General features: G+C 44.2%; 1 protein-coding gene across 7 annotated transcripts in view; it reads right to left on the minus strand.

Moving 5' to 3' along the window:
- Nucleotides 1-332: 332 nt before the first annotated feature.
- SPECC1 (sperm antigen with calponin homology and coiled-coil domains 1) overlaps nucleotides 333-18338 on the minus strand; it is a 92912-nt gene continuing 74906 nt past the window's right edge. For all 7 annotated transcript variants that reach the window (XM_040082879.1, XM_040082884.1, XM_040082880.2 and 4 more), the window contains 3 exons: nucleotides 6504-6620; nucleotides 5916-5975; nucleotides 333-5218 (listed from right to left, as the gene is read on the minus strand). In XM_040082879.1, coding sequence (XP_039938813.1) covers nucleotides 5129-5218; nucleotides 5916-5975; nucleotides 6504-6620 — 267 coding nt within the window. In that variant the 3' untranslated portion in view covers nucleotides 333-5128. The remainder of the gene's footprint in view (nucleotides 5219-5915; nucleotides 5976-6503; nucleotides 6621-18338) is intronic.

An 18338-nucleotide genomic window follows, 5' to 3' on the forward strand; every position in this document is an offset into this window, starting at 1 on the left:
CTTCCCTGACTCAGCAGCTTGACTGTTCTGGTATTGCAGTCTCAGTGAAAGTGTTCTGGAATTTGCTCTCAGCACCTTTGAAAGCTCTGTGGGTAGAAGGGATGGTGGCTGGAAAAGACTCCAAGGGATGTTTTTGGCACTGTGCACACACTGCTCACCCTCTGCAATGTTCTGTCACTGCCTTCCAGGGGCTTTCAACTCTGGCAGCTGTAACTCATCTCACCTTCCTGATCACTCAGGGCCCCATCCAAACTGGCCTCGAACACTTCCAGGGATGGGAGATACTCTGGATTTTGTATTGTATGTAGGTAACTGAAACACTCCAACAAACCTCAGAAACAGAAAAAGATTTATTAGAAATATTACACAGATTTTTGCATCATACATTTTAATAATGTTAATATTTAAATATTAGCATGTCCAAATCTGCAATGCTTAGTATGTACATTCTAATGTGCTCTTTGTATAAATTAGATCACGATGTAACATCCGTACCCAACAGGGGAAGCTAAAACTGTCAGAGGTGATCATCCCGTATGACAAACTCAAGCCTGGACCAACAGTCAATAAAAACATTGTGTCCAGCACTGCCCAATGGGACTTGGCACACTGCAAGTCAAAAATGGAGAGACAATCAGTTGAGCAAAAAAAAGTTACTTGCAGTTCAGTGAGAAGCTGGTTCTGCACCGTGTCGGTGAGCGAGCGTCGATGGCACCGGAGTTGGTACAAAACCAACACAGCTGAGCATAGTAGAACTTATTGCTGGCTTTAAAAATGTCTTAATGCTCCATGCCCTGAGTCTTTTTAGGCAAAAAGCCCTCCTGTGACAGGAAAATGCCTAATCTCACCCCATACAGTCCCTGCCTGTGATCAGATGCACAAGGCTCAGCTTGGCCAAGAGCTGGCCCAGCCAGATCCTTGCTGCTGGTACCCCCAGCACAGCAGGATGAGGGAGGTATGAACAAACCAACAAGCCCAGGCTCGTGTGGTCATTGCCAAGGAAGGGGGAAAGTCAGGGAAGCCAAAAATTGGACTTTTGAGGAGTTCCAGGTCAGGAATCAAACTGGGAAGAACCAATCGCTCTGCCTGTTTGCACTTGGTTCGGACAGAAAACTTGCACAGAACCACTTGCACGTACAAACCAAGAGAGAAAACCTGCAAAAACCAACTTCAACTCACAGAAAGAAAACTGCCAAAACTTAAAGGGACCCTGCTTAAGCCCCAAATCCCTCTGCTTAGCACGGCTGCCTTACTGCAGTGCAGGAAGAACCGGGAAGCCTCTGTCCCCTTTGTGTTGTCACAACTGTCACGGGCACAGGAAGGGGAGCTTGGCAAAGGAGCTGTGCTGTGTCTTCTCCTCATCTGCTGAGACCCCCAGGCTGCACTCTTAGGAGGAATGTCCCTCAAGCTGACAGTCCACACAGATTCTCTGATGTCCTTTGCTGTCCAAGAGCCCAGGTGTGTCTGTCCCCCATCGCTCTCCCTCAGCCTCACCAGGAACTTTTTGAAAAAGCTCCTCAGCCCTTCTAGAAAACCTCCTCACAAGGCTGACTCTGGGCTCGCTCCTCACACCTCTGTACCTTCCCAAGCCATGAAACAATTGTACCTTCTCTGTCTCACTCGAAATTCCAGGAGCCAGACTGCACCTCCCACACCTGAATCTCCTTTCCTCTGCGACACTACAGTACAACAGTCACACTGCCGCCAAATCCCTCCATGGAATATCACTGAAATCCCCTTCCTAACCCTTCTCCTCACCTGCTCATCCCAAATCAGCTCTTTGTGGTTCCCTGCAGTCCCACAGACTCCCCAGGCACACCCAGAGGCAGGGGCAGGTGGTGCCTGTGAGTGACAATCCAGGGAGTGAGGGACAAGGTTTATCTGCCTGCACACCAGGGAAAGATCCATTACTCCTAAGAGGCAAAGTCAGAGGTTTAGGCAGTTCAGGCAAACCTACTGCTCAACACCAGCCTTGTCATATAACCACATCCAGGACATTTTCAGAGAATTCTTACAACTTCTACAAAGACTATCCATATACCCTCTTGCTTAACTTAATTAAATTCCCTAACTTTAAAGGCAGCTTGGACTTTAATTTTGCAGCTCTGATCTGAGATGCCTCACAAGGGCCTGCAGGGTCTCTGAAAACCAGGCCAGTCTGCAGCATGTCATGTAGGATAAATTTAAATTCATATTGAAATTTTAAGGCAGCATGAAAAATCAACAGCAACTTGTAAAAGTCCAGGCCCAGAAATGTAACTGTGCAAGGTTTATAAGGAAGAACCCCCCCAATATTGTAACGGTTGAATGAGCACATAAACAATATCCTTAGTTTTAAAAATAATCCAGAAAATCATCTCTCAAAGTATGAAAATGAGATGTTTTGCAGGTTTGAGGACAGAACAGTAACACTGAAGAAAAGGTAAAATTAAATATCTTCCTCCCTACTACAACTCTGTGTTGTAACTCCTAGCTAAGTAAAAAATTAGGAATAGACCGCTAGAACTGGGCAGAATTAGTGTTTGGTCTATGCTGCTGGGGGGCATGGGAGAACAAGCTGCAAGGAGATGATGGAAACATTGCTTTGCACAAATCATTTGGGAAAAAAAAAACAAAAAACACAGCTGCTGGATCCCAGAGAATGGTCTGTAAGGGTAAAGTGAGAAACTTGGAGAGACAGAGCAGTGTCACAAGAGCCCTGGGAGCAGAGGATGCTCTCACAGGAAGTAACACTCCCAGTGGACACTGAGCCACCCTCCAGTCACCACAGGGTTAAAATTCCCTTTTTTAACATCATTTACTCTGACTTGGAGATGTTTACCAGCCACTGGGAATTAAAAGTGTTTTTCTCATTCCTGCAAGTGCCCAATCCAAAGCCCACTGAGGAATATGGAATTTTCTGTGCTGACTTCACTCCAGCTTTGAAGTACAGCCCTCTGGAGAGAATTGGGATCCCTGCCAAGGGACACCTCCAGGGAAAAGCGCTGCTGCATCCACGAGGCAACGGGGCTCTGCAGTGTCAGTGCCTCAAGGAACTCTGCTCAGCAGAGCTCTCCTCTTCTTAGCCTGTATTTGAGAACACTGAGAGCAACTCATCTTGGGTTCTCTATGGACAGCAGGGTGTGCTGAGAAATCCTGGAGGGTGAATTCCATCTGGAAAGGGCTCCCCTGCAAGGAACTGCCTGTGGCAGCACTCACAGCTGCTTTCTCACAGAGCAGGATGACACTGAGTGTGCAGGGGCACTGCCAGTGCACTCCCCTGTCCATTTTTATCACACAGCCTCTCCAAAGATTGGAACTGGACTTTCCCAGAGGCAATGGATTAGAATAGATTTCAGACTAAAACCAAGAGCAAGCGATGATTTTCTCCTCCCTCAGAACAGGCACACAACTGCCTTCCTCCAGCATCCTCTCTGTTCAAAGCACTCCCTGGCCCTGGGCTCTACCATCTCTTCCTGAATCCTGTATTTTGCTGTGACAACACCAAGTCTGAAATATGTTGTTTATTAATTAAATAACATTACAAGTAAAATCAAATCAAACAACAAAGAACTATGAGGAACCAGAGGCTGAGATCAGCCACCTGCAAAGCCCTTGAAAGCCTGAAACCAATTTTGTCCTGTGAAATCTTGTTTCCATTTCATAAGCCTTTTCCCAGGAGGTAGGAGCAGTGAGCACTAGTATTTCTTGCAAGAGAGAAATGATCCCTAGCTCCCTAGGACTAATGTCAGGGTTAAACACAGCAACTAAACACCAACTTTGTCCTACCAGCACACCCTAAAGCAGCCAGGCAGGCTCTACACGCTCTCCAGACCCGCTTCTAGAACAAATCCAGCAGCCTGTTGGATGCTTCCATCCTTGGAGACAAACACAAAAATTAACTTCATCGGGTGAAATGAGAGAACCAGAGTAATGGCCATTTAACAGTGTCTATCAGACATTTTCCTAACAGTATTACTGAGGTGGGAAGCTGCTCTCTGGCGCCTGATTTCCGTGGCACAGAGATGGGTTCCAGTTACGCTGTCTGTAATCTGTGGAGTGAGGTTGCACCTTCCTTTGGTACTGATAAATGACTGTGCTCCTTTACAGGATAACATCATTTCCAAGCATGTAGCAGTGCCCTATGGGCTGTATTTCATGGCCCAGGGCACAGGCTGTCTCTAGATTCCTGCCTCTAGGCAGCAATGACATCGCTGTGCTGACCAGACAGCAGCAACACAGAAAGAAGTTGTTACTCCACTCAATCCACAAAAAAAAAATGAGATGTCCCTGTATTGATCACCTGATTACTGGCACCTTCCAAACTAAAGCTGTTAAACTACATTTGCAATGTTCCTGCGATAATTGTGCCTGCACAGCCGACCAGGAAACCAAGCTCTGGCTTCATGGAGTAATCAAGTAATGAAGTCAGTCATAAACCTATTTTTCCACAAAGAGATTGCTTCTGTCTGAGCTGAAATGAAGTCCCAGCACCTAACAGGATCTTTCAGAGTTATTTCACTAACTGGTGATGAACAGAGGGTGGTTTCTGAGTTACAAATGACCCCGTTACCATCCTGCTGGTTATGCTGTGAGTAAATTAGTGCAGTTATTGGGTGAGATGTCCGAGAGTAACTCAGGTTAGGGTTCTACAACTTAAGTGCATCTGTCAAGGTGTTTTGTAAAATACATGGAGGCAAGAAAACAACATGTACTTGGGATGAGTTAAGCACGTTTTGGCAAGAAGAGCATTTTTGTGAGCTTTTGTATTAACATTAATCTCCCAGCCTCCCTTGAGTGCCAGCATAGTCCACATTGACTCAAAACTTCATTGTGCAGCAGGTCTCCTGTCAAGGCAAATGCTGTTAGCACGAGGGATCCTCTTCAGAAATATCCCAGGTGTGCTTTAAAACGCTTTGCAATTTCCACGTGGGAGTAAACTTACCAATGGATTTGGTTTGCAAAGGTGGACAACAGGGAATTATTTGGTTGCAGTCCCAGATGGAATCAAAGCTACGGAAGAGCTTCCTTTCACACTAAGAGCTTAGATTGGTTGTGGAAGAGGAGCAAGCAGGTTTTTAAAGTGATCGAGTGCATCTGTAGCATTCTTTATTCTCTTCCCCACTCTGTCCACCTCTTGCTCTGCAGCTCAGGTCTCAAAGTACTTGTAGATCTGGGCCACGTACTGCATGACGCTCTGCCAGTCGGGCCGGTCCGTGTACATCATCTCGCTGAGCTCCTGCATGGACACAGCACCGTGCTCAGGCAACCCCACCACAGCTCCTCTGAGCCTGCCCAACACTTCTGCTGCCATCCCGAGCCCCTGAAAGCCACGTACCCAAAGGGCCACGGGAATGATCCACTGGCCAAGTGCAATTCTGAAATCTGTTAATGTGTTCCACAATCTTTCTTCCACCTGCACCCAAACATCAGCTCTCTGTAAAACTTCTTCTAAACCGATGCATCTCTGCTTCTTAATCTAGCTCGTGAACCCCATAATAGTCTTCCCTTCGTATTAAACTTCTCTCTCCCTTGTTGTATAGTTAATTTTGAAAAGTTAAACAGTTTAAACATCCTTCTGTTTCTTAAAGCACTAAAACAAAAGGGAACAAAATGGTGTAACCATTAGTATAATGGTGTCATATGGCAAGTCTGTCCATAAAATTATGAATAATCTGGAGCTGGCATTCAAGAGAAGGACATAATCCATACCCTCGTTTCACTGGATGACCTTCAGCAGTTCCTTCAAATTATATTTATTCTGTGATTCTACAAATTCTTTCTAAAAGTTCTAACACTGAACTTCCTGACGGTGCAGCCTTCCCCAGCACTGTGTGACAATTGAAGTGCAAGGTCTCTGACTGGCCACATGGCAACAAGGAAAGGTGCTGGAATGGTGTTTGCAGCAAATATCCCCTTGCTGAAAGGTTACTCACCAGACTGGGTTTAATGCCCACACTTTCAGCAGCTTGAAATGCCAACAGCAGATTTCTCTTCTGTAAAAGTAAAAGGCCAAAAGGATTACCATCAAAGCACTGTTCCTGAACCTTCCCTTGCATCTGGTTACCCAGTAAGTTTAAATGAGCAGGTGTATTTGGAAGCTAAACCCCTGGATTCCACACCTGCATGCAGACTCTTTTTTGAGTCTTACTCACTCCCAAGTTCTCTGTCTTTGAATAGCTCATCTACTTGTGCCTGAGTGACACCCTCTGTTTTTGACAAATAGGTTGTTGTGAAACTGGTTACAACTGGGAAAAAAACCCACTGAAGTTCTGTCTTTACTGTGAGTAACAGGTTTCCGCAGAGGTTTTAACTAATATGAGACACTCCTGTACATAATACAATTCTTACTGTAATAGACACTGTCTTGGTGTTTATTTGCAGGATTTGCTGGACTCAGCCAATTTGTTGCTGACTTCACCCAGCAGTCCCTGCATTTCTCTCTGGGAGTTCACTGTTGGTTTCCTCCCCTTTTTCATCCATTCTGATCACTGTGAATTCTGCAAATGTACAACTCAACTTACTTTGTCCTGGCTGTTGAGCTCCTGGTAAGGAATATGTGCAGGCAAATACGTGTGCAGGAGAGCACAGAAGGCCAGCCCATCACTCCAGCTGCTGCTGAAGTTGGTAATATCAATATTCTGTAAGAGAAAACACGAGCCATCCTTCAACAGTGCTACACAACAACAACAAAAAAAATCTTCAAACAACCGTTTTTATGCAGCCATGGAACAAAAACCCCAGAGCTGAGCTAGAAGTATCTGTGGTGACATTCCCACCACTGCCACCTCCAAAAGGAGGGGGATGAAGAAATATTTGGAAAGAAATAGTATAATAGAGTTGAGAGTTTACATGGACAAAAGTCAGGACCAGCCCATCTGCAGAGAACTCCTTTAAAATACAGGATTTCTGGGGATACAGAGGGCACTCAGGGTTCCTCCCTGGATGCTCTCATGGGGCACAGCTGCAGTTAAAACAAGCCCATGGCCCAGTTCTGCTCCTGTGAACAAGGTGACCTTTCTGATGCTCCTGTTTGCACTGCCTGGCCGTACCAGCACACTAAAGAACTCCCATGGGTAAGCCTTGCTGCTGTAGTAGCAGCTGTAGTTGCAAACAGCAGCTAAAAACAAACCAGTGAACTGATAGAGAGCTGCTGGAGCAGGGAGGCTCCGGGACACGACGGAGCTGCACCATCTCCCACCCTGCAGCAGGTGTGGAGTCACCTCCAGCCCTTCCCAGCAGCCACAGCTTCCTGTGTGCTCAGCCTCAGTTCACACTCCCTGCCCCTGCATTTTCTTTATTTAGCTATTTCCTGGTTTCTTTCAAGACTCCCCCAAAGAGAAGGCTTTTACTGCATCTCTCATACAGCAGCTGATGCAGACACACTAAAACCCAGACAGGAATTATTTCAGCACGTGCTCCTTGCTTCTGATGCCTCGCTGATTAGTTATCCAACCTGGACTTGGTCCAGTCAGACAGGATTTCTAATTAGTAATAAATGTTCACAACCAAACATGACTCAAATTGAGCCAGTAGAGAATATTTCAGGTTAAAATACTTCGGCTGTAATAAATCTACAACTCTAATGGGCTCAGAAAGCAGCTGACATCCCCACACTGCACCAGCCACCACGTTGTACTGGGCTCTATTAACATCTGGTAGTGGAGATAATACAAAAATGAGGCTGAACAGCATCACAAGAAAAAAAAATAATTTGCTCTGAAAGCTGCCTTGGCACTGCCTATTCCATAAAGTTGCAACATGGAAGTCCAGCTTTGTGTGTATGGAATTGGCTGAGCTGGATTATTCTGCTTTCTTGAAGTTTTAGACAAACAAGTTCCTTTCTATTTATCAATCTGCAGTTAGGGGGAAAGGACTGACTGCCAAGTTACAGAAGTGTTTTTACTGAGGCCAATATGTTTTATCAGCAAATAGCCTATCATCAAATGCCAATATTCTCATTTTATACTGTAGGATAGAAATGGAAAATACAGGTTGTTCCCCCCCTTTCCCAAAGGCCATGGAAACAGGAACAAACAGAGCCTTAGTTAAGCAACAGGACTAGACAAAAAGGCAAGGCTTGTTTTTGTGGGAACGTTGTATCTATCCTCATTTTCATGCTGCTGTTATGAGGCACGTGAGATATAAAACTGCTCCTTCACACGGCATTTCACTATCCCAGAATCAGCTGAGAAATTTTACTTACCTATATAATTTTAAATGCACCTAAAACTCTACTCTTCCCAAATCACAGTATCTACACATAAGAAGCGTTTGTGTCTACATCAAAACCAGGTCCAAAAATCCTCACCTCCCCAACAGTGCTGTCCAGGCAGTTATCCTCAGTAACTCACGGATTTAAGTCTTACAAACAAGCAAAAGTTCAAGGATGGGGTTCAGCTGACCATACCTGAACCACAGATGAAATCTGCTGCCAAAGCAGTTTGCCACAATCAACAGCCAAAACGAACTCAAATCTGAATTTTTGTCCTAAATGCAAACCCAAAACGAACATTTGATGGTTCAGCTCAGCTGTTCACTTCACAGTACAATAAAAAACACCTAGGCATACCCAAGCCCACTTAGTTCCATTTCTACATCTAACAAGAACCAATGAATTTTGGTGTTTTGTTTTTTTTTTTCCTCTAAACAAATGCATTTCCATTTCACACCAGTACAAACCCCTCTCCCTGGCACTTCATCTTGGCTTCTGTGTTAGATAGTTTTCAGTTTAGGATATAAGGACATGGTAAATGAAAAGCGATCTGTGTTTTGCTACACTGCAGCTTTATTTGTAGTACCTCCCCACTCCACCACACCAAGAGGAATTAAGTCAAAACAGAGACAACTCCGATTTCTCGGAAGATCTCTGGCTCCCCTGAAGCCAGTTAAAAAAAAAAAAGGAAAACAATTTAGGGAATGAACACCTCGGAAACTATTCCCTTCTCTTGATTATTTTGGCAGCAGAACCCGTCTCAGTCTTGCTGCCACACCTCTCTCCTATTCCCCAGCACACAGTCCTGAGTATGTGGGAGCTATTTGTGTCAGTGCTGGTGGTTCATGCACAGCCCCAAGCTGCAGGAGGGTGATTTCTGTATCCTGGTGTGCTCACGGCACAACCCCCACCCCGAGCTCTGAAAAACTGCACGTGGCTCCTCCTGAGACACCAGAAAGGATGGCACCACTCAGGGGCAGGATGAACCATCACAGTGAGTGCAGGGAGAAATGGGAAAATGGAACAGGGATTCAGAACAAACCAAATTGCACCAGAAGAGGAAAAAAATTTGCTGTCATACAGCCACAGCACATCCTGTGGTCACTGGCACCCCAGGGCCTGTCCTCAGCACTCCTGCAGTGTCACCCGTCAGTGAAAACAATTCATTCTCTTCAAGCTCATGAGTGAACTCCTCTACATGCACTGGGAATGATCGGGAAGCACACCAGGGAGCACAGCTATCAAAGTACCAAAGTGCCCAGCACGGTCTGCTTCTATGATTTAAAGTAAAATTAAAAAAAGATAAATACCCAAGCAATATTATTTGGATAACAAATGTACAATCTAGGATATTAGTGTCAGGTCAAGCCTAAAAGACACAAAACACCTGGAAGTGATTGACCTTAGCCCCCCATCCTGGGAACAGGACCTTTCCTGCAGATAACAGAGCCCTCAGAGCTCCAGTAAAGACACCCAGGGAAATCTGTGTGATCTGTTCTCACTAAAAACAATTCTTTGTTTGTCTGAGGATAAAAACACCACCCCATTAGATTTCACTCGATCTTTGACTCCAAGCAAAAAGCAACAATGATATCATGCACTCTTCATTACAGCCTGAGTACATTAAAATCCTGATCCAAGATATTCCCACTATGCACGTGTTACTGTGCCCACAGCAATGGCTCTCTGAGTCATAATTCTCTCCCTGAGACCCAGAATTATCAGTTACAGACATGAATCAGCTTGAAGCTAGCCTGGAACGCTGAGGAAGAAAGCCTGCAAGAAAGAAATACAACCTGAGCATCATTATTCCCACCCTCCTGCCTCTCCTAAGTTAATGGTATGGAATGGCACACCAGGAACCTGCCAGAGTGGCTGATCATGGAGGTTCAGCCCATGCAGAATATAAAATAAATACTTTAAAACAAACCTGTTGAATAAATAAAAGGGAATTGCCTTGTTTTTATTAGTAGCTCTCCCTCAAGTGGCTCAGCTTCCTCCAGCTGATCGCTACCCAGGCCCCCCCAGCTCCTCTTGAAGAGCTCAGTGGTTTTATGTGGATATATTTAAACACATCTGAACAGAAGCCACAGCTCTGCACATCTGAACTCTGACCTTCTTAATGCAAAATGGACCAAGGTACCTTGACATCAACTCCCAAACCTACCCATCTTTAACAACAGCTACACAAAACCGCAGCAGATCTAATTTGATTTATTACAGCCTAACTAGCTGGGACCAGGTTAACAGGGTTCAGCCAAAGAGGTTCTATTCAAAGGAATCTTCAGGCTCTCACTGGGTACATTCTAAACACTTCCTAAGAAGCAACATGAGGGAAGGATGGCTCCTTTGAGCGTGACAGACCCTTCTGAACAAACAAAACATCCTAGTTCATCTGAAATGCTCCAGCAAAGATACGAAACATCTGGGAAATCTGCTGGAACTATGGGTGAATGAGAAGTGTGGTCAGGTCCAGTTAACAGGGATGAAAGGCACGAATGCCTGAAATTAAAGGCTGCCTGGATTCTTCTGTAATTGCAGGGTGCATCCAGATGACAACTGCACACAGCTATTTTCAATGGAGAGCTGCAAGTCTGAAGTGATTTGTACATCACATTCAGTCCATCTACTACCAGGAGTCTTTCTGAATTCTCTTACCAACCTTTTTTTCTCTTAAATGGAATACAGAATGAAGTAATGCCTTTTGATTAAAAGAAATCAAAACAGCAATGCTGTGTGTTGTACAGAGATTAAGTGGGTAGCCAGGACTGGGAAGGAAGCCAGGTGACCTCCTATCCTCCAGCCTGTATTAATATCCCTGGTTCAAATGGCCCAGCCAACTGCTGTCTCTGTAAGAATTGCTTTAAATTTCTTTGAAACATTGTGTTTCTATCCCACAATCCATATTTCTAATGCTTCTCTCACCCTGTCAGTTTGCCACACATCTTATTGCTGGTTACACACGCACCGAACAGCAGAGCTCAGATCACAAAATGCTCTCTGAAAATGCAGTTAAATAATATCATAACAGCACCAGGAACTGAAAAGGAACTGATGGAACTCTTTAAAAGTCATGCCATTTAGTGCAGCTCTTTTTATAAATAATTCCTGCTCCCCATCACATTTTTTTGGCTCTGTTTGCTCCTTCCTCCACTGCTGCCACAGGTGCTGCTCTGGGTTTACCATTCATCATTTGCTTCAGTAAGTGGGAATTAATGAGCTCTTTAGCAAAGATGAGATATTAGAGGATTTATGGCTGTATTTTTCTTTTTTTTCCAAAAGCATCAAATTTGCTACAGAATTCATATAGAGCAGAGACATTTAAATAGAGGAAATTAAAAAAAGGATATTACACATCCTACACAAAGATGTTTCAGCTCCCAATTATTTCAGTCTCAAAAACCAGAGAAGATACCAGAAAGTCAGGCAGATCCAATTTTCTTGTATTAACTTTCTTACCTGAGGCAGACTGGCAAGAATAGGTGGAATGATGCTCTCTAAAATTCTGTGTTTAAAATAAGCTCATCTGGACAGGAATTGTCCTACAGTTTTCAGAGTAAACTGTAAAGCCACTCTAAAATGACCTGTGCACCCTTCAAACTCAGCTCTTTCCTGTGGCTCAGGACCTCTCCAAGACAGTTTAGTTCTGATATTGTGGTTACAAGGGAGAGTGGTGCTGAAATAGCTGAAGTTTGCATGAGAATAAAAGAATGAAAGCAGTAGCAAATGGGAGACAGTTCAAGTAAGAGTGATAAAGTAATTATGTAGCCTCCCATTTCCCTTGCTGGCAAGGCAAGATCCTACTGACACTGAAACCATCCCTGCAACCCTGCAGTGAGTAACCAACCTGCCTAAGGAGCCAAACAGCTCTGTTGGTGCCTTTTATTGCTCCTTTTATTTGCATTTTTATACATAAAGACCAACTTTTTATAAGGAGAACAAGTTCTACTGAACAAGAGCTGAGAGTAGCTGCTGGCACAGCACAGGAGACACAGTGGATGAATTTGAACCTTTCCTAGCAAATAGCCTGAGTTGTTTTGAACGCAAATAGCCCTGTGACAAGATCCTCGTTACTAAAAGTCACCTACTTTCAAAGGTCTCACTAAAGGTTAGTAAAGTTACAGGGGTTTGTACATATTCCTCAGTTTGGGTCTTAATTTATTGCTATGCACCAGAGAGAGAGAGAGAGAGAAAATGTACAAAACCAAGTTCACAGGGAGCTGGTTGGTTGTTAAACACACAGGACCAAATGAGAGCTGGTCTAAGCAGAAGCAATTTTATGGATGTGTCTGGGTCATTTCAGAGATGAGGTAATGGTGACAAGAGATATTTATCAAGTGTGACTGGTATTTCTGTAGTTTCCACCAGTCACATTCTGTGGGAAGGCAGAGCAGGAGTCAGTTCTGTCTGCAGATCTGGATTACACAGCGAGGCCAGGGACTAAGGAGTTCTCTCTCTTGTGATAATCCCATCAGACACTGACGAGTTCTGGGTTTTGCCCTGCATGTCTCTTTTCAGCCTAAATTCCCCTTGTTATGCTCCCTTGCTGAAAGGCAACTCCCTGCTTGCCACACAAGTGCCACTTCCATTAGTTTTCTCCCCAGCCCCGAGAAACGACACCAGGGATGAACGGCTCAGAGAAGGAACAGACTGGGCTGTGTCCCTTCATCCCCAAGGCTGCAGCGGGGAAGATGCAGCAGCACAACCCAAGGACCACACAGATACTCTTGGGGAAGAGGGGAGGGACACAGAGGGGGAGGAATTGGCTCCACTCTGTGTCCAAGGCAGCAGCACAGCTACTTCCTGCCTGGAGCCCTGGTGCAGAATTGCTAATGACCACACTGGCTGCTCCCACAGCTCTTCCTAATTATCTCTATCAAGAATTCAGAGATTAGGCATGTCCTGGAATTCCTGGGTGGAGGGACAGGCTGCAGCAGGCTCAGGGTGGAGGATGGAAACAAGGTGGGGAAAGGTCCCACCAGCAAAGGCTCACCAATCCAGCAGCAGGCCCTTAGCCTGCCAGTTAAATGCCCAGTTTGGAGCTGTTCCAGCTGGTGACCAATCAATTCCGTGCTTTCACTGACTGTCAGTGCATCCAGGCAACACAAGGAAGTGTCTTGGACTTTGGGAAGGACAGAATGGAAATGCTATTTTTAAAATTACCCAGCAGGATAGAAAGTTATGCATGAGAGAGCTGCACTTATTTTATCCTTCCAAGAGACTCGCATTTGTTTACAGGACAAAGCCCTCTATGTGAAAAAAGGTAGAGCTTGGCCCAAGTTATTTGGGTCCACTGGGGAAGCACATTTGTGCACTGGCATCACTGAGAAGGGGTGATTACATTGGTAATCAACCTGGTTATTCCTCAGATGCCGTGATTTGGCTGCTGCATTTTAGTTCCAGACACCAACCCTGGGTCCAGCTGGGACATACAGAGAAACTGCATGTACATATTCAGCCATAAGTATTTTTACTTAGGAAAAGAATGCTTTTTCCTGTTTGCTCTGCAGGCTCTGATTCTGGAAAATAACTGGGACTATCTTGACATTTTCAGCCTGCACTTTCATGAATTAAAATCTCTCAAGACTGCCCTTTTTATCAAAGCACCTTTCCAAATATTGCTAAAGTTTATATTCATTTCTATGATTCTGTGATCTATATTTTAATTGCTAGGAAGATCAAGGCAATGCTATAATGTATGACTACCAAGACCTTACATTAGATGGTCCATAGGAGACTTGGGAGCAAAATTACTGACCAATGTATTGTAAATTTTTATTTAAACACAGCATAATCTCTATTATCTCAAGAGCAACTAGCAAAACTCCTTTCAGCTTTTGTACAGATAGGAAAAGTCAACATCCTCCTCTTCATCAAAGACCAGAGAAACACAGAGAGCCAGAAATTTCATCCACTTCTCAGAAGCTCACAGAATATACTAGTAACTTCCTGGGAAAAACCCATTGCTCATATATCCTGCTTCTAAATGTCAAAATGCAACAGGTGCTGTGAACACAGAGCTCTAGAAGCTTGTGCAACCTCTCAGAACAGAAGGGCTTGTGCTGGGGACGTGTCATTGTCCACCAGAGCAAACCTGAGTGGTGTCACTCAAGGCTTTTCCCTGCTGGCTCAGCAGGCTCTGATCTCTGATCACAGGTTGGTGTGGCACCAGGGAAATCTCCCCAGTCCTGCCCAGAGCAGAGACTCTGCCATGAACGCAGAGTTTTGGGCAGTGTTTTTCTTCACCCACATCACACAGCCCAGGAGTTATTTGTTTTGCTGTTAATCTTCACAAGACCACAGTACTGTGGGAATGCACCTAAACTGTGCAGGGCAGCAGATGGGATTTAGTTCCTTGCTTAGAAAAGTGAACCTGTTCATCTGCTCCTCAGTGTTGCTGCTGAACTAGGCGATGCCACTGCCCACCTCCTTCTCTTGACCAGTGAAATATTTAGATAAAAACCCGGTTAGTTTAGACAGAAACCTTTGAGGGAGAGATTCATACAATTTGGGAATGCACTGAAACAGTTTTAGGCTACTTGTTGACATAAAGACACAATGTAATGTAGAAAGTACACATCTGATGATTAAAAACCACTGGGCTCTCTCCTGTATTTCCTTTCTCAGCTCAGCCAGTGAGGTGAAGTGCTCAGCTGACAATTAGAAAAAATTAACACTTAAGTAGACAGAGAATGTCAACTGCTCACACTAATGCCATACAAAGAAGTAACAGACTTCTTGTTCCTAAACATAGCCCTTATTTTTCAGAAAAAAGAAGAAACCTTCAAACAGGGATGTGTCACAGTACAACTGGCCAGGAAGGAGCTTTGGGATCTCCTATAAAGCAAGGCCTCACAAAGTGCAGCCCCAGGAATGCACCTGCTTGATGCATCAGCAGTCCAAACACTGCCATCCTGGCTGTGTGTCCCAGCAGAGACCATCTCCCAAAGGAGAATGGTCCCATGACCACCTGACCAAAGGGAATATGTTATGTCCATCTTTGGGTCACACTTAATCCGTGCTGGATCTCGTCCAGCCAGCAAACCAGGCAAAAAAAAAAAACCCATGAGAAAAAGCAGGGGCTAACAGCATGGAAAAGGGCTTGAGAACAAGGAAGATTTGGAGGAAATACTGCCCAGCATAAAGAGAAAAAGAATGCAGATTCCTGTGAGAAGAAGAAAGCCACAAATTCGTAAACAAAAAGCTGGTATTAAATTGAAGCTGAGTTTAAATTGAACACAAAAGGATAAAGAGCTTTATATTACATCCACTGCCAAGCCACCAGTCCAGCAGTCTCTTGCTGTAATTACTTGACAATCAGCAAATACTGCAACAGCTTTATTTTTCTCCCTAAGCTTTTGTATCTCTGCTCCATGAAGAGCTGCCTTGATCCACAGCTGATGAACGGACACATACACGAAATACAAACATTCTCAGATGTACAGCTGCCATTTCCCTTTACCAGTTCTAGGACATTCCCTGTCTGCTCCTATCTGGCATTCTTCTGCTTAAAACAACCACACAGCTTTACTGTAAGAGATTGTGGATCTTCAACAAGTGGTGGATCCCAAATAGGTCCTGTTAAACAAAACTTTGAACAAAAAAAAAAAAAAATAACCACAAAAATGTTTTGGGAGGAAAGAGCCAGTCTCAGATCCTCTTTTCCTCCAGGCCACAGGAAGGGTGTGCAGTGCTTGAAAAGAGCATGAAAATAGTTCCAAATTCATTAACATGGTGGCAATTCCTTCTCCTCTCTAGAGAGAGCATGTGCGGCAGGAACAACAATCCTCAATTCTAATGATCATGGGTTAAGTGCCTCTTAAAGTTCTGTGTTTTCACAATACATCTGTGAATAGCAATAGACTTTAATCTAGAGAGGTTTGGCCCCTTGACAAATGGTCTCCACAGAGAGCAAAGAGAATCAGGGCACTTAAATGACACCACAGTCACTAATGACATGATTCTGGAAGGTGATAATGCAACAAGAATGACTTGCAGCAGCTTCCAGGAGATCCAGCTCACAGGAACCGAGCCTGCTGGAAAAGAGGCACACAATTCCTGCCTCACACTGCTGCTAGGATGTATCATCTTTTTAAATAGATGAAAAAAAGCCACAAGACAACAGAGAGAAAGCTATTTTAACACAAACAGCTTACTCTCAGCAGGCTTTGTGGTTTGAAGGATTTGTGGTAGATGAGTTTCAGAGCCACAAAAGCATTTCTCAAGCCTGGTCACCTCATGGCCCTACATTACACCCCATGATGTCAAGGAGAGGCAGAAGGAACAGCCTGGGAGCCACTGCCAGTGCACAATTCTTATAGGGAGCCATTAGATTTCTTTTATTAAGGTGGAGATTTTCCACTAGGAAGTTTTGCACAAAGACACCGAGCCCAAAGCTTGATTTCACCACAATTCTTGTTCCTGCTGAGACTTTTTAGCACCTCCCCTGCACAGTTATTCAGAATCAATGGCCAAAATGCCAGATAACATTCAGCTGGGCACCAAAACATGACAATTGAAATAATATCATCAATCGTGCCACAGTTTATGCAATCCCACTTTCATATTCTTTCCTCCAAGTCATTAAACTGAACTCCCACTTTATTTTCACTCCAGTGATTCTGTTTTCATGTTCTCAATATTTTTTCTTAGTATGCATATCCTCCTGATATCAAATCACTGTTTAAATAAGGATCTTAGAATTGACACAGCCATCTACAGAAACACAGATGCTTTCATGTTTCCCCTCAGTTACTGTAAACTCATGCAATTTCTTTTTTTAAAAAGCAAACAAAACCCTCCAGGCCACTGCTAATTTGTGTTGCACTTCCCCCAACTCCCCTCAGTGTCCCTGGTTTGTTTTATGAGAGTGCCTCCTGGGGAACACGCTCAAGTTCAAAGCCAGGGAATGTTCCCACTGCAGTCCATGCAAGGAGAGTTTATGGCTGGATTTGATCTCAAACTAAATTAAACTAAATGATTTTATATTTGCCATGAGCAGGATGAACATTTCTATCTACAACGTAAGTTTTGTATGAATTAAAGCATTTAAAAAGTGGAATCTTGTGTGCTGGTCCCTAGGTCTCATCCCCAGATACCTTCTCAGGTCACTCATCCAGCTTTCTGGGACATTGGGAGTAGCTACTACTGAGAGTATCAATTATTCTAATCCATTTTGCTCATACTGCTTAATGATACCATAATTTAAACAGAAAGGAATCCCCCTCTTCCCCCACAGCTCAGAGGAACTGCTATCGCACATTTTGCCACCAAAAAGAGAAGTTAGGTGGCCAAGCAGGAAGTTTTTATGCTCTCTCTGCTGTGTCACGGGGCTGAAAAGAGTTTGCATTCAAACTTCTCCCTGGTTCAGGGTTTAATGTGAGGAATGACATGACAGATTATCCTGGAATTTGCACAGATGCCTCACAGACAGGGGTGTTATCTCTGGAAAAGGAGTCATGCACGTCACCAGGGCTCTGTTCCGTGGAGTTCATTACCTCATTCCACCCTTGCAGTGGCTGAGGCAGGAAGGAGGATGACGTTCTTTACTCCATTTCTCGTACTCAAGAATGATAAAAACTCCCTGTGGAGCTTAACATCAGCCTTACCATGGGAGTGCAAGGGGCTGGGAAAAGCAAGTTCATGACAAGTTAGTGAATGCACAGCAGAGAGTGCAATGGGAATGAGAAGCTGAGGAAGAACGTCCAAGAGAGAATCCCTCTAAACAAAGCAGTGAAGATAGAGAGGCCAAATTCTCACCATAAATCAATATTGTGATTGTGCTTTGGTTCTTCTGACTTTAATACCTACCCTGAGACGTCATACAGGCCTCTGTATTCGCAAAGCCACATCCTTTTTTTCTAAAAGCAATACATTTAATTCAACTTGGGTGTAAATTAGAGAAAGAAACCTCCAGGCCGATGCTCAGAGAACACTTCTAACAGTGAACTCAGACTGTTTTAAGAGTGAAGAAAGCTCCTCATAGGTGTCACTTCAAACAAAAAAGGGCAACGCTGCCAGGAGAAAGCATTACTTGAGAGATTGCTTTGCTGGCTTAACAGAAGTTAGACTTGGAGAAGCTGTATTTCATTAATTGTTTTCTGAGGACTGTGTGGGAATGTTCCCACAAACTTTCAAATCCAAG

The sequence above is a fragment of the Hirundo rustica genome, chromosome 19 (assembly GCF_015227805.2).
Source record: "Hirundo rustica isolate bHirRus1 chromosome 19, bHirRus1.pri.v3, whole genome shotgun sequence".
NCBI classification, from domain to species: Eukaryota; Metazoa; Chordata; class Aves; order Passeriformes; family Hirundinidae; genus Hirundo; species Hirundo rustica.